Source organism: Sinohyriopsis cumingii, chromosome 10 (genome assembly GCF_028554795.1).
Source record: "Sinohyriopsis cumingii isolate HCF-2022 chromosome 10, ASM2855479v2, whole genome shotgun sequence".
Classification (NCBI taxonomy): Eukaryota; Metazoa; Mollusca; class Bivalvia; order Unionida; family Unionidae; genus Sinohyriopsis; species Sinohyriopsis cumingii.
Genome location: NC_142970.1, coordinates 59,473,792 through 59,492,006, shown reverse-complemented (window position 1 = coordinate 59,492,006; position 18,215 = coordinate 59,473,792). Strand labels below are relative to the sequence as shown.

General features: G+C 34.5%; 1 protein-coding gene across 1 annotated transcript; it reads left to right on the top strand.

The window, feature by feature from the left end:
* Positions 1-258: 258 nt before the first annotated feature.
* LOC149790210 (uncharacterized) lies at positions 259-17,933 on the top strand. The gene is made up of 2 exons (XM_089972218.1): positions 259-1,324; positions 12,701-17,933. The coding sequence occupies exons 1-2, from the start codon at positions 362-364 to the stop codon at positions 13,724-13,726; spliced, it is 1,989 nt and encodes a 662-aa protein (XP_089828344.1). The 5' UTR covers positions 259-361; the 3' UTR covers positions 13,727-17,933.
* The last annotated feature ends 282 nt before the right edge of the window (positions 17,934-18,215 follow it).

The following is an 18,215-nucleotide window of genomic DNA, read 5'->3' as shown; positions in this document are numbered from 1 at the left end:
TCAAATAATTATTAGTTTGTTCATGATTTATCGTAGGTGCATGGTTGTTAATTTGAACAAAGACTTTCGTAACTTGACATTAAGAAGCACCATTTACGTTTCGTTGCATGTTTAGGACAATTCCTGCAAAGATATGATACGTTTGCAGTGACGATAACTGACCTATATAGGTAAGTTGACCTACTTATTGCTTATCTCCATGCACTTTGTTCGTCGCGTTCGAGTCAATAAAAATTACGCAGTACATTCGGGTATAGATATAGCATACACAAGAAGGCACGCATCTTCACAATAGTCGTTAGAAAAATTCTACAAGATTTCAATATTCTTTGTTCACAATATCCTGAATACTTAGCTCGAAATGGCTGCTTCCGATCAAGACAATCACAAGTATGTAATGAAACAACGTTGCCCGATATGTCTGGGTAAATTTAACGTACAGAAACAGCTGCCCTGCCTGCATTCGTTTTGTCAGGGATGCCTGGAAGATTATATTGTGTCCACGGCTGCAAAGAAGGCGGAATTGAAAGAGTTTGAATGTCCAATATGCAGGTACGTGGTTCCCATCCCCAGGAAGAGTAAATATTCAAAACAGTGGGCTTCTTTATTTTCGAGGAATTCAGTTTTAGAATCGACACAAGGCAAAAAGAGCGAAGTGCATAGACCTTGTGACTGTTGTATATCTGATGGTGTCTCCGTCACGGCTCGTGGATTCTGTGTTGTGTGTGAGGAGGCAATGTGTGAAACTTGTCTGCATGTTCACAAGAGGCAAAAGGCAACAAAAGAACATTCCATCTTAACCAACGAGGCGCTGTTAAAGAACCCAAAGCATTGTATTAGACTGGACAAGAATTTTCGCTGTCAAGACCATGTGGGGGAAGAATTCATGTTTTATTGCAAAGAACATAAGACTGCTTGCTGTGCAAGTTGTTGCATCATTCATCACAGAAGCTGCAGCCAAGTTTTAGACACGAGGAAAGAGGCCAAAAATCTTCTACAAGACCTTAAACCTGCGTCTGTCATCGACAAGATGATAAAAATTGAAAATCATCTTTTGAATTTTGAGAAAATTAATGATTTAAATATTTTAAATCTTGAATCACAAGTACAAGAAATGACCAACAAAATAAAAAAGATCAGGAACAACGTAAATAGCCTTCTTGATAATTTAGAACGCAAGGTTAGGTCGGTAGGAAATCAACTTGCCAGGGAAGAAGCAATTCGAAAACAAAAAGAAAACCAAATATGCCAGGCATTGCTAAAAGAGGTGGGAAACTCACATGTGACCTTAGAGACGGTGATGCAATACGGTAGCGATACGCAGGTATGTTTGTTTTTTTATGCCATAATATGTTATATTAAAGTAAACATTTATATTCTTGTCATAAAAATTGAGCAAGCTTTTTAATAATCAACTGTGATTCTTTAGATTCCTTCAGTATAAAAATGTTTCGTGCTTGTTTATCGTTTATTTATATCGTAACCAGTTCTTCAACTATGGTAGAGAGCAACGGTGGGATAACGGAATCAGAAACGTTAAGATGTGTATAAAAGCTGATTAAATTCTGACCGATAATGTAACAGGTTTTATTATTATTATTATTATTATTATTATTATTCAACATTGTCATATGGGTAATTTCGTCATTTCATTGCAGTTCGTTTTAAAGGGAATACTTTCCAACAGTCTGAGTAATGAATTACCCTTTGCAGCAAATTTAATGGTGAACTCTCGTGATATTCGAGACATTTCAGTTCTTCCGTACAAAAATGGATCCTTTGCTTCTTAAGGCTAATCAAAACTTTGATTATACTAAAATGCTAACAGTGCGCAATCTAAATTCACACAATATTACCCGTATTCGTTTCCTGCATAGTATCCGTATAAAACATATATAATCCCACTGAGGTATATTTACCTCTCTTAGACGCTATACTGCAGAACGTATTGTAATCCCATTGATGTATATTTACTTACCCTTAGACGCTATACTGCGGAAAGTATTGTAACCCCATTGATACATATTTTCTTACACTTAGCCGCTGTAATGCGGAACGTGTTTTCCTGTTATCTTCAGCAAAAAGAAGGAAAAGATGTGTGACCGTAAACGTTTGGAATGAAAGTATAATATATAAATTGTAGGCTAAGGTAGGTGTCCTGCAAAGCTATTTATTGTCAATACATACAATTCATAGAGAGCATTTGTACACCCTATCAATTACGAGTGATAGCGACCTCTACACCCTATCAGTTATGAATGATAGTCATGAGTACACTCTATCAATTAGGAGTGATATCTATGAGTACACCCTATCAATTAGGAATGATAGCCATGAGCACACTCTATCAATTAGGAGTGATTGCTATGAATACACCCTAGCCATGAGTACACACCATCAGTTGTGAATGATAGCCATGAGTACACCCTATAAATTACGAGTAAAAGCCATGAGTACACACCATCAGTTATGAGTGATAGCCATGGGTACACTCCATCAATTACGAGTGATAACCATGTGTACATCCCATCAATATTCGTGATCGCTGTCAGTATCACTCTATCAATTACGAGTGATGGCTATGAGTATACCCCATCAATTATGAGTGATCACTATCAGTATCACTCTATCACTTACGAGTGATAGCTATGAGTATACCCCATCAATTATGAGCTATGACCATTAGTACATTCCATCAGTTATGAATGATAGCCACACATGTTGTGCATATAAAAGAAATTGTTTTAGATGTACCACTACAAGATTTCCTTAAAGAAACACTGTTCAAGAATAGCAAAAAAATAGAAAAAGAAAAAATATTCTTTTCACCTCAAATTCTTAACTGCGTTTGGTACATTTATGAATAGCATTCCAATGGGTTAGCTCGATAAAGACTGACCATATAAAAAAATAAATTTAGAAGTTGGGTAATTTTGATCAATCTTATACTGATAAACGCAGTAGCTCTGGTGCATTTCCATTAATCGCGTATGTGATTCGTACGATTGCAAGAGTATTTTCTCCGCTCCTTGGTATACCGTAGTTCCCAAGACATTTTTTATAACATAAATAAAGGGTGATTTAGGTCAATATAATGGCAACATGAAACCACAAACCAGCTGTCTGGAACGAGGGAAATGACTTCTTAAAATTGATTATCTGACTTAATTATTTTTACACGACGTTAAAATATACAGTTTAAGATTAAGAGGTGTCACTCCTTAATTCAGTCACCAAAGTTGCTCGTAATTCAGATCTTTTTCTGGAGTGCTCCAAAAGCAGTGATGTAATACATTCGACAAATTCCTTTAGTGTAATCTAATAACATCATCATTCGCACGAGGCGAGCAAAATAACTCGAAAGCGAATGAAGAAAAACAGGCCAGCCTTTTAAAATTGGATCTGAGCAGAAAATGCGCACAACCGATACAAATGAGATTTGTGTGAATATAGGTTCTCATCTAGGGTACTGAAAATATTTTGAAGTGCGAACTTGGGCTGGGGACAAACCAAGTTACTGCGAATTTCTATATGAATTAGTAGGTACACGAAACGGACTTGTAAAACAGTAATGAACGTTAGTTGTGCTTTAAAAGAAATAAAAAATGGACGTAAATGCTAGGTCGCATATTGCACCGTATCATACACAAAATATGAACTGCGTAAAACACAAGGATCACTTACCGTATCCAAAATAGCGTGGTGTTGGCTTCTTATGTTTACAAAGGTGACGTCATCAAATCTTGTATTCCAGCTTTCGAGTGAAATCGGTCTATCCACGGATGTCACCGATCGACATCGGAATAACCCGTACACATGTGAACAATGTCCTGGAAAATCGCATGCCCCATGATGTGATGAAACGATGATATTGTCTGGTTTTAATAGAATCCAACGAAGTTTAGGACCAATATCTGTCAATATTCAGCATTATTAAGATGATTTGGCATATACGACCTTTCCATGTGACGGCGGCATTGGGGTTTTAATACGTGCTTGGACGATACCTACATGACAATGAGCTCCACGCAGTCATCTGTGTATGACATTTTCAAGACTTTTTTATGCATAGTGTCATGTGAAAGTACTGCAGAATAACCATATAAAATTTACATTATTTAATAAGAACTATAAAGGTTACACATTCGTTAAAGCCAGAAAAGAGATCATTTGCAAATCGTACGTTTGGAATCTTGTATAAACAAATTATAAGTCATGCTTTCACACATTTAGCAAGAAATTTTAAAGATGCAAAATTTATCAAATAAATAAAATACGAATACGTGGATGACTTTGAGCATTTAATGAAATAGGCATGCCATTCAATAAAATAGATATGCCATCCAATTAAGCAGGAATACTATCCAATTAAACAGGCAACCATTCAAATAAATGTTTGCACACAACTTTTCAATGATGATGATCAGTATGTAGATGATGTGACATAGAGACATCTGAATTAACGACTAGATATGATATCACTTGATGACTGATGTACGATATAGGGCATAGAGACATCTGAATTAACGACTAGATATGATATCACTTGATGACTGATGTACGATATAGGGCATAGAGACATCTGAATTAACGACTTGATATGGTATCACTTGATGACTGATATACGGGATAGGGCATAGAGACATCTGAATTAACGACTTGATATGGTATCACTTGATGACTGATATACGGGATAGGGCATAGAGACATCTGAAGTAACGACTTAATATGATATCACTTGATGACTGATATACGGGATACGGCTTATATAATCTGAATTAATGACTAGATATCATATCACTTGATGTCTGATGTACGACATAAATATATCTGAATTAATAATTAAATATGACATAATTTGATGGTTTTACAGTCGAAATCGGGAAGGAATTAAGATGATATGACATAGATATACAAAACGCAAACACAAATGTTGCGTGGATCAAACTGGTAGAATTGAAGGTAAAGGTTAATTCGATAAGACAAATCATAAAACATTCATTAAATATCTAAATCCTATTGAATCGATTAGAAAATGTTTCAAAGTCTTTAAATTTATATATCTCGAGGATAATATTAACTAACAAATGTTTTCAAGGCCACAAAGCCAACGGTTCCAAAGTTGTGGACTTCACTGAAAGCGAAGTCAAGTATGTTTCACATTACCGACACCAACAATATTAGATGAAGTTGGGAGAAAATTAGCTAAATGTCACCAAGTTACCTTGTTTAACTTAAATAGTACATGAAACTGAATAAAATGCAACAACAAATCAATTCGGGAAAGTCTTCCTATTAAAGAGTAAAGCTGTATTCAGCAATCAGTTGGAACAACCAGGATATAGGATAACAGATTTAACAACCTGGAAATAAGACAACACATGGAACAACCGGGAAATATGATAACACACGAAAAACTCAGAAATATAATAACGGATGGAACAACCCTGAAATGAGACAAGATATATAAGAACTCGGAAATAGGACAGCAGATGGAACAACCATGAACAAGGACAACAGATGGAACAACCAGGAAATAGAACAGAGGGTACAACCAGGAATTTAGGACAACAGATAACATAACCCAGAAACAGAACAATAGACTGAACAGTGCTGAAATAAGGCAACAGATGGAACAACTCAGAAATAGAACAATAGATGTAGCAGCCCGGAATTTAGGAACAGATAAAACAATCCAGAAATTGAAGAATATATTGAACAGCGCGGAAATAGAACAACAAATGGAACAACCGGAACATATGATAACAGATGGAAGCACGCGGAAAACAGATGGAACTACCCAAATATAGGACAACATATGGAACAAGCCAGAAATAGATTAACAGATTGAACAACCCAGAAATAGAACAACGTGGCAATACGCATAGATGAAATGAAAATTATCAAATGCCAGAAATAGTTATCATTCGCCATGAGAACAATTACTAACAATGAATTGTGTTAATCGTTGCTTTATGATTTCGTTGTTGAATTTCTATACTGGTGTTAACGGTTGCTTATGATTTAGCTGTTTAATTTTGAATCTGGTTCGTTTGATCGTTTAATTCTTTTGATTTGTATAGGAGCATGTTTATTTGGGATAGTAGGAAAAAAACTGTTTCCATATAGGCAAATCATAATCAGGGTCTATATTAGAGAAACTTAGTGAGCTTTGTGATAGTTCGGTTGCACGTATGGAATATGGATCACTATTAGGTATACAGAGTACGTTTATCACGTAGAGAATGTAATGGTGGGTAATGATGGGTAGTGTAGATGTGGTTGATCAGGATAAAAGTACAGGCTGTTACTTTTGTTGGAACATTGATTACCCGAGTAAGGTCATGCAGTTGTATTACAATAGTGTTAGTATCGAAGAGGACATCGGTATTAAAGCCCACCCTTGATAAATAAGTCGTTGTTGAAAGACAAAGTAACTTCTAGCTCGTATTCAAATTGATCAGTCCATGCTGAGATGGAGTTTGAAGGTCGGTAAGCAGAACATATATAAAAAGATTAACTTTTAAGGAAAGTTAACTCGTTCTATATTGATTATACAGTTGATATTTCGAAATCTGGTCTACTTTATATATTACACTGTTTGAAACATACAAGACTATCCCTCCTCTCGTGCTTTGATGACGACCCCACCTTTACAATGTAGAGTAACTAACAGAAATAGCATAGTCAGGTATATTAAAATCTAAAAATATTTCACATAGTCCAATTAATTTCATGGTTTGATTTGTTTTATCTCATACGCCTTAGTTCATATGATTTTGGTAACATGTGTCTTACGTTGAGACTGAAAAGTTGCATAACTTTTTTTGAAAAAGACAATTATGTACAGTGTACATTTTCCCCAGCCGTTGTAGAATCGAGGACAGATTTATTATTCGTTTCCGAGCTAGATGAAGAGCCATTAAAATCTGAGAATGTACAATGAGAATTAAAATACACTGTACATTTAGAGAAACAGAACAAATATCACCAAAAAATAATACCTTTGTTTGACTGAGGTACATGAATTATCATCATTGGTTCCTTTCCCACCTAATACGGGCTTGCATTTTACCTCTAGGGTCTTTCTGTTGCCTATTCTGGTACTGCACATATAAGTAGCGCTTACTCACGCTAGTCGATTTTGATTGGAGTAATGGAGTAACTCTGTGCATAAGTTTCAATAGGTTGTCTGTGCCTGCGTCTTCTGGTTGAATCTGGTCACGGTGAAAGGAAGTAGATGGCAGCTAAACCGACACTAGCAAAGTGAATTGTGGTTTAATATCCATGGTACTTTGAACAATCTGACAATATTTACCAATATGGCATCATACTGCGTCATATACACGTCCCGTCTTGTTGGAATTGAGTAAGATAAAACGACATAATTTAACTGGACAAGCAATTAGTTGTAAAGTGACTTGCATTTGGTCTCAATTCGATTTTGTTCCAGACCTCTACCATCGTCATTTTCGCATACTTGGACAATAACTGTATGGTATTTATTGAGGTCAAGTTTGTTCAGTATTGTTTTGAGAATGTGAGTGGGAGTCCAAGGTATTATTTGATATGTACATCACAGGAAAATCTTCTGGTGTTGATTCATTTCGGGAGAGATGATCCTGTAATCAGGGTCTTTGTTGGTGAGGAGGGGTAGGTGCATGACTGAGTCGATTTTGAACTGTCTGGGGATCTTTGTAACTTTCCTTAGTGCGGATTGGTTTGTCAATTTTTAGTTTACCCCTATCTGTCTGACTAGAGGCCGTTTCGTTATCAGATTGTGGGTACTTTGATCAATACGATTATATTTTTTTCTTCTCAGTAATACGGCTGTTTCTTGTTTGTTTAAAGTTTGGCATCATTGTTTATTGTTTGATTTCTTCATTGAAGTGATTCATCATCATACACAGTGAGGCGTTTTGTGATGCTGGATATTCGGTTATGAATTCTGAATCTATATTGTCTGACAAAATTTGTATTTGGTTTACAATGACATGTGGACAAGCATGTAATTCATTTATCGAAGAAACAAAAAACATTCCAAGATCTTTAAGTATTTTTCTACACTGAGTAGAGAGCCTGAATCCCACTGTGTCCACCTGCCATTACCAACGCCTTGTCTTAGAAACAAAACGGGGTGGAATCCATCAAAACGTTCTATGTCATAAAATATATTATTCACCCCTTAAGAGAAAAACCACTAAAGCAATCTCAAAGGAAACAAAACACTTGTCAAAAAAGAACAGTCTAGCTTTTAAATTTTTGTCAGAAAATAAATACATTATTATCGAGGGGGCTGACAAAGGAGGAGCTGTCCAAAATTATGAAACAATGGTTTTGTTAGTGGGACAAATATATTAAATGCTAAAATATATTTTTTAACCAGGAAACATGCGGATAAGTCAACACAGATACATGAGGTCTGAGATACCATGTGACTAACAAATTATGGAAAGTATTTGTATGAAGAAGACAATGATTATTCAATGAATTTTTAAACTTTTCATTTACCTGCTCCAGACAATCCATAAAAATAATATCATAACGGAAGAAATTCAGCAGCAAAATTAAAAATGTATAAAAATAAACAGGCATGAATGCTTAAAAGTGCAATCTACTGTATGAGAATCCAACAGCTGTACAAAATAATTAGTCATTTTGCTTGATGCCACCTTGCAACGAAGTGCATTGTTTCAAAAAGGATGACATAATTTTTTTCAGCTACAATTAGCAGACATTGTGACCCAGGGTTAAGGCTCAATCCTTATGATATAGTGCATTTATATAAATATTTTGCGTAACGTGGCATTGAAGTAGTGACATTGTGGCTAAATAAAAATATGGAATCATATATTCACGATTCAATGATGAATGTCTGTTTCATTCCTTTAAAGTAACATTTCAAGATAATGCATTTTACTGTATTGAAATTACTATGTACAGAATAAAAACATATTGCCACCACGATGCCACCGACGAATGCTACATTCTTCTTGTGGTACTTGAAACAGACATTATGGGATTATTTGAGAAAGAACTGGATGAGATAATTTAGATGACTGCTTGATAATATCGAACACTATATCTACATAAGAATTCTTCTTGGAACCTAATAACTTATCTACAGCTATAAAGTTCACATAAAATTAGAGCAAAAGTAGTATTCCTTACCTGGGCATACTCGTCAAATTTTCTGGATCCCATATTTATACTGGTATTGTATTTACACAACCAACTAACACAAGTAAATACCCAAGATTTAAATGTTGTCTTGTAAAACATATAAAAATGAATATTATTTTTAATCTTGCCTAATGAGTAATAATGGGAAAATATGCACAATGACAGATATCGCAGAATTACAGCAGTATCAGTTTCAGACAAAACTACTTAGAGAACATTATCAGTCAAGGAATACCGACAGCAAAAGGAAAAAGTCCTATCAAGGTAGGTAAGCGTGAAATGATTAATCATCTTTCATTCGAATTCCTTTATTGACAACTTATAATCACGAAACACAAATATCTCCCCAATGGTTCGAACTTGTGAACATATAACTTGAGGTATTGATAACTAAAGAACGTTTTGGGAAAAAGAGCATTCTTGACATTAAGGTAATTTACAAATATGAAGATGAAAAAAAGTATAACCTGGTGTAACTAATTAATATTTACTTTATAGGAAGGGAGGCTCCGGAAACTTGATTAAGTTTTATGGAAATGTAAGATAATCAAAGTGTTATGTATATATAATTTGCATAGTTTGTTAGCTTTATATATATATATATATATATATATATATATATATATATATATATATATATATATATCTGTATTTTAGTCTAAAATCAAGCTAATGGTAAACCTAAAATTAATTTTGCAACAACACAATTCATAGCTAATAACTCTTTGTAATTATGGAAGAAATATTCAAATCATTATTATTGGAAGTAACACGTTTATTTGAATCTGAGTCTATGACATTAGTTTTCCTCTTCGAAATTCCTAAACTTGTTGACAGCTTTGAATGTTTTACAAAGCATTCTGACCTACATCCTAGCGCTGTTATTGTATCTTAGTTTTTTATATCAGTGTTGTTTAATTACAAACTTACTAATTCCTACCTTACAATCAGTAGTGGAACCAGTCTTTTCTTGTGATCAGTTCTTAGTTTGGGTGATTGATTTAAAATGTTCACTGGAATTACAAAGTGCGCATTAATACTTCTTGAACTAAATCATTCATTTGGAATTATAGTGAGTTCAGTCAATGACACTTTGGATTATAGTATTGTGATACATTAAAATATTGTTAACACATCGCCACATTCCAGGACATTGACACAGTATCACATTCAAGACTACAGGCACATCAACGCATTCAATATTGGAATTTATTTGGAATACCACTGGAATTCAATCAGAACTCTGTACATGTGGACTTTGATAAACTTTTATAACATATTGTACAGCACTTATAGTGAATAGGGTTCTGTCTAATATTTCGTTAGCTTTTTGGAACTATGAAGTGTTTTTAATGATTTCTTTACTCTTACAAATGTGTATTTGTATCTAAGTGATGTATTTAGCTGTTAGGAGATTGCTTATATCTCGCCCTATAAAGAGTGACATAATTGGCAAATAACGTATAATTGGCAAATAACGTTAATGTGTTCTTTTACAAAATTACTTTAAATGTAGTAGTTTACATCTCCCTGAAGAAAATCCATGATGGTAACAAGAAAGATATGAATGAATATATATATATATATATATATATATATATATATATATATATATATATATATATATATATATATATATATATATATATAAATCCTAGGTTTTCCTCATTGGTTAAAAGTACACAGCTTGGCCTTAGTTCTGATGTGCACCTATAATTAAAAAAAAAGTTTTTGCGCTGCATAGTCATTTTCTGGTTTCAGAGTTCAGTTTTGAAAAAAAATATCGGATAACTCGCCCACATTTTATATATTTTGTAATTCATTCATTGCATTTTCAAAAGCTAGTAGTGTCTAGTGTGGCAAAATTCATTTTAAGAACTGCTAATGATAGTATACTTTAGATTAATTCAAGCTGATCTTTTGCGCATATAAAGCACAGTCATTTCAGTTCGCTGTGTACTTAGATTATGTACAATTTCCACAAGTTCAATATCCAATTAAATTTCAACGACAGTACATGAAAGTAAAACGAAGGTATGCACATATTTTCTTCAATGTGCATGTTGGAATTAAAAACAAATTCACTTTACACCTGTCACTTTTTCTTAAGTTCATACTATACATAGAGCGCCCCCTATGTCATGTGTGGTTTTTGCGACGTGGCAATGTAAAGTAAAGTATGTGGCATAGACCAAGTAGGAAATATTGCGACGTAGAGCCGTAAGGTGTATATAAGGACGAAGACGTCTGAAAATAAATTCATTCCTACTTTCCTCTGTTTTTTGTTTTAATAGCAGACTACACATGTATGTAATGTTGTGTTCATATATAATTTGAGAGGAAACACTTGTTTTGATTATTCATTTGAAACTATAAAGTACTCATTGACTTTGGATGAAAATATTTTTTCTGGGACTTTAGTGAATTTATTCAAAACAGTTTGGGTCAATGCCTTTATAATATGTCAATTCCGATGCCATTCTGTATATTCAAGGCTCTTGGAACATAAACACATTCGGGACACTGAAATAATTCGGAACACTATTGATTAGGACTTGTGTTAAAAGCTTTAGAATTATTTTGGACTTATTTCATAATACTGTAAATTTTAATTTTATAACTTAGAAAATTCAAAATATTTGTTAAGTTCAATCAAATTTGTTGGTATTTCCTTTTGTGTTACTTAGTTTAGTACCATAGATTCGTAACAATATACCGACTATTGCGATTGCATTTGTTCATGGATGGGTTTTCCATTAACTCCTCTTTGTTTACAAAACAGTAAGTAGTTTGCAGCGATTACTGCATTTATTCCAAAGTGATTTGAACTGATGACAAACATTATCAAAACTGACAAGAGAGAGATATATACACCAGCAAATACACGTTGCTCATCTTGAAAAATCAAATATTTTATGTAATATTAATTCCTTGAGCTAGGTTAGCGTGTTAGGTTGATGCTAAACAGAAACTTACAAAAAGCGGGTGGAGGATACGTTGCTATGTTGCAAAATATTAGCTATCTTTCATTTTTTCCTTCAGATTATTCAAAACATAAATTGTAATAGGGACTATTCCTTCATTTATAATGGGACTATACATTTAGTTACAACTATCGGTTTTAGCACCTGAATCTGTGTCCAAATTGAGTTTGAATTCTGCCTTTTAGTTTCTATAAGAAAAATATCACGCGGCAGAGCAGAGTTCCTTTCAAAATAAATCTATGATTTAATTATATTATCAAGACACGAAAACATCTTTTCAACGCTTGACTGTTTTACAACCACCGGCAACTTGTAATATTATGAACAAAGAGTCAGTGATTCCATACATTTGTAATCGCTTTATAAAAAACCTTCCCCTATTCCATAAAACCACTTCTCGAGAGAAGTTTTGATGCTTACTACAGTTTGGTAACTAAAGCGTGTGGAACATAAAACTGATACATTTCATTCTGATTTATTCATTTAATCAAGTCAATTCGTTTTACTTTTACAATGTATAAATATCTTTTCAGATATTTATCATTGCTGATAGAATGATATCGCAGGTGAATTTGTACTACGAACAGATTAAAGAGAAGTTCTGTGAGACGGAGATGATCAGTTTAAATCTTGAAATTGACCCACAAATCCAGCACATCCTGGAGGAGACAGCTGATATTGGGAGCGTGGTATGCACAAAAGAACGTAGAATTCTCCATTTATCTACAGCAGAGAAACCATTAAGTGAACGTCAGGTTGATGCGGACAAGTACGTGGAGATAAAAGGACCTGATGATAAACCTCCCATGTATACAGGTGTTACGTTTATATCGGAGGGTCAAATAATGCTGGCGGACTGGAATAACAAGAGAGTTCTTCTGCTAGACTCCTCGTATCAATACATTGCCAGCTTAACACTACCAGGGGATCCATGGGATATATGTGTAGTGGATCATCACGAGGTAGCAGTCTCTTTACCGTATCAGAAGAAGCTTCAGTACATGTCTGTAACAAGTGGGATTATCCAACCCACCAGGAGTGTTCAAACCAGATTTGGCTTTTGGGGTATCGCCTATGCTGGGAAAGGGAAGATCGTTGCATGTGGTTCTTGTAATGATGAAGGCAAACATTACTGGGGTGTGGTGATGAACGATAGAGAGGGAAATTCCTGTCATAAGTTTGAGTGTCAGTGTAAACCATCATCGACTTATGCCGCTCTGAATGCATCCTTTACACGTGTCTACATAACAATATGGAATGCTAGTTCCCTTTACTGTTTTGCAATGGATGGCACGAGGATGTATGTATACAGTTCTGACAGTCTGAAGGGTCCTGAGGGTGTTTCGACAGACAGGGACGATAACGTCTATGTGGCGGGATGCTTGTCACACAACATTCATCAATTGGATTCGGACGGAACTCCGATTCGAATCATCACACACGGTATTCCTAGCCATCCAAGTGTCATTTGTTTTAACAATAGCTGTGACATGTTTGTTGTAGGGAGCTCTTATTCAGAGGCAAGACAAATCTACCAGCTAACATTTAGTCATGATTAAGTCTTTCTCATACTATATACTGGGAAGATGGAGAGATGCATTATTTTTATACATGGCATATCACATATTCTAAATGACCCAGCAAAATAAATTTATTTCATAGCAAGTTAGAACCTTTGCAAATTATGGAATGTGTAAACAGATAGTTCATAATTCGTATGTGTACACGTTTTTCCGCCGCTCCTCTCGTGGACATGTTTAAATCATTTCTGCGATATTTTTTCATAATTGTGTAGATATTTTATGTTGTGTTTTGCTAAAGTTACCCTTCATCATGATGTCAAGGCAATATGTATCCTAGTAAAACCCAACTTTCGTAAAAAGCGCCTTTTTTGAGGTCCTAGGAACGTAACCCTTACCTAGCTCGGGTAGTACCTATTTCTATATTGTGTGTATTATATTCACGAATATAGTTTGTAAGGATAATTTTGTTACTAATATTTTAAATGCTAATTGTCTTATTGAACACATTTTCGCTCTCTAAAAACGTGTAATTCTTGGATCAAGTGCATAAATTGATTTATAAAATTTCAACGTTTATTTGTGGCGGCATGCTTGTCACACAACATCCATCAATTGAAATTGGATGGAACTCCGATTCGTATCATCACACAGGGTATTCCTAGCCATCCAAGTGTCATTTGTTTTAACAATAGCTGTGACATGTTTGCTTATTAATCCTAAGTTAACATCAATTTCATCGTCGTGGTATAGTTTATATGTTCGTGTTGTAGCGTCTGGAAACAAGTGCTCATATTCACTTAATAACTGTTTTAATTCAGTATTTTCTTGTGGCATCAGATGCTAAAGTTTCTGGACTAGATTGTCCAATATTTCTGAATTTTGAAGATTGGTTACAGCAAAATCTCTGAAGTCCGATTTCATGTCATCGTTTAAATCCTCATTGGATGGGATAGCTACAAATAAATTGATTGAAAAATGTTAATTGCTAACTATATTTACATATTCTTTTGGCACATTTACGTGGCAAAGTTTGTTTCCTCCTTTCAGGTTTATTCATAACGTAGTTTAAGACACTTGCTTTTTTACTTTAACAGGACCATGATACCTAACCTAAAGAGGATCTGAACTGATTCCCTAACAGCAAACAACAACAAATGAACACACTCTTTCCAGTCTTTTCATGTGTGAAAGGAATACGACCCAATCATATTCTTTAATACGTTTGAAATCTTTCCAAAGCCCCTTGATGTTCAGGGTAATATACAGAAGGTTTGCACAGCTGGATGCCTAATTCACGCATAATTTCCTGGAAAACTTCAGATTTGACAGATTTGGGAAGGCCAAAAAACGTGTAAATCTTTATGAACATTTTTGATATGGTCCTGGTTGCTTAAAACTCCTCAAAGGAATAGCCTCTGAAAATCTTGTGGACGCAAAAATTATGTTCAAAAAGCATTGGTAACCTAACTTGGTCTTAGGTAATGGACCGACAAAATCTGCCGTTGTTTTACTAAATGGCTTGTCAAATGCAGGTATATTCTGATTGGATTTTCCTAACATTGGCAAGTGTGCCACGATCTACAGTATGTATAATTATCACTTTTAATTTTGGGTCAATAAAAGTGACAAGTCATACTGACTCTGAAATGACCAGACAACTACCTTTCAATAATTAGATGAAGTGTTTCCTGTCGATATGACATAGGAACAACAATGTGATATTGCACTTTCATTCATAACCAATTGGTACTTTAGGTGGCCTCCATTTCCCCATAAGGACCCCATTTTCACAAACAGGTTGGTACTCGTGTGGTTTCAGTTTCACTAATAGCCCTCTCAACGTAATAGAACTTTGAATCTTGTTCCTGTGAGGCAAATAATGATTCTCTTTTTATTGCGTAAAAAGAGTATCACTGTGATCGTTACTTCTTGATTGATCTGTACATGGAGCAACATCATTCTCAAGAGCTTTCTTTACCATAGCTTTAGCAACTTTACAAACATCATAAGACCCAGGGATTTCAATTTTAACAGGATCAATTCTTTGTTCCAAACAAGGCTTATCAGTTACAAGTGGATTTATCACAACCTTATCCCTGTTTAGGTCATTACCTTGTAACAAAAAACATATTCATGGGGCAAAGAAGTCACGAGTCTTGAAACTACGTCCGGTGACAAAAAAGGCACAATGGATAGGAATATTAACAAAAATCCGCACTCTACACTCTGAATAAGAAACACTTTCACTAGCAGAAAACTGATCAGAAAATGGCAAAGTACTTGACAATACACAACTCTGAAAAGCTCAACTTAGTAAGAATAGGCTTGGCATAATCACCAACAAGTGATCCAGAACCTTTCGACATAAATGGTTCATCATTCTCTCAAACAAAATTGAACTGGTTTTGCTAGATTAAACAAATGTATTTCTTTCAATACGTAACCGTGACCCTGACCTCTTAGAAACAAGAGCATTAGGAACAGCTGTCTTTATTATGTTGCCAAAATTTCAACCTGTAGCAATTACAAATTACCTGCGGTTTCTTATTACAATGTGTGCAAGTAGCAGCAGATAAGGATTTCTGATGAGACTTACCAGAAGTTGGATTCCTAATAGCTGCACCAGTTTGGAGGGAAAAAAGTACTCTCGTGAGACTCAATTTGTTTATAGCAAAAACCCGTGAGAGGAAGATTTATGAACAAATCATATGCTATTGTTTCAACCTTGTTCTCATCAAGGTAGGACTTAACGTTACTATGGACGCAATTCTTGACAACTTCAATCAATATGAGTTGTCTGTGTTTATCATAAACTTTGTCAACATTTTTGTATGTAGGCCATCTATTAAACGGTGGATCTTTTTCCCCAACACAAGTCTAACAAGTTCCTTTCCTACAATTTCTAAACTTTTCAAAAATGGAATCAGGCACCAACTCATAACCCTTCAACAGAATTCTTTGACGACATTATTATAAATATCCATTTGTTCTACCAAGAGTAAAGTGAAGACTTTACGAGCTTTGAAAATAAATGCATGTTATAATAACAATGTCCAATGCTCTATCTCATCATTAACATTTCTCTAATCTAATATTTTTCTCTGCATTTCATTTACCTCCTATATGGAGCTCTCTAAATTAGCTCAACTTCCATCTCGTTTTCAACTGCAATTCCCTTACTTTCATGTCCAAACCGGATAGATACCCTCTTATCAAACCTAATCATCAATACTACTCCTTTTCACCATATAAAGAATAAAAATATTCTTTACTTTTTGCTTTATTATAGAAGCCTTCGCTTCAGAAAGATCATAATATTTGGCACGCTCAAGCAACACATACTTTTCTAAAGAGTATAACCCTTCCTGAGTAGGCGCTTGGACAAAGTTCTATAACACTTCCTAGGTAGGTTCTGGAACAAAGTTTTATAACCTTTCCTGCATAGGATGTGGGACAAAATTCTCTATTTTTATGTCCTGGCGAAAGCTTATTAGTCCCACTGTACATTTTCCACTTGTGTGACATTAAAATACCAGAGAAAAAATATTCAAACCAAAAGTGGAAACTCAGTTTCAAAAACAATTGTAATATCTCTGCAATATTAAAATCAAACTCAAATCGCGGAACGAGCCACCCAAGTTCTTGTCTCGACACTATTGTACCATTAATCCGAAATGAACATCAAGCAACCTAACTTTAAGGCATGATTTCTGAACGGCCAGGCTGACCAAATTCCTGATTGGGTAGTGTAACCCACATGACCTGATTAGGTAGTGTAACTCACATGACCATGTTGACAGTCGAGATGATCTATTGCGAAATATTCTGTATTTAATATTTGTTATCTGTATAAGTGAATTATTACGATGAATTGGGCATTCAGCTTAGTACTACTAGCCTTGGAAATAATATTTAGAGGGTTAATATATATAATTATCATTCATTGGAATTACAGTGCTCTAACAGTCATTTGAAAACATTTTGATATTCACTAGCTGTTACTGAATTACTGTGAATTTATTTAAAAACATTTTGGGATCATGTCAATGTGATCATTTTCTACTGTTGCTCTGTCAGTACATTGCAGATCATATGGAATACTACTGGAACTCGTTTGGATTATTCAATAGCTTTATAATTGATAGAACATTTAACACTGTTACAGATTCCATTCACCATACTGTACGTTATTTGTACCTTTCCATTTTGTATTTCAGGGAAATAAATGTTGTTTTAAACTTTACCACACTTGTTTGGTTTTCGATCTTTTTTGTAACTTATTTTATGGCCGTATAATCGTAACACAATGTAAACTTGATACTGTTATCACAAATATATAACTAGTTAGACGAATTTAGTGTACTAAACTCACACTGAAAGGCTACTGCAAATTGAACAGAGATAAAACTAATTTCATGAAGATAACTGCCATTGGAAAGTCTACTTTGAATTTAATAGAAATAAAACTAGTTTGAAGAAGACAACTCATACTGTAGAATCTACAATGAATGGAATAAAACTCAAG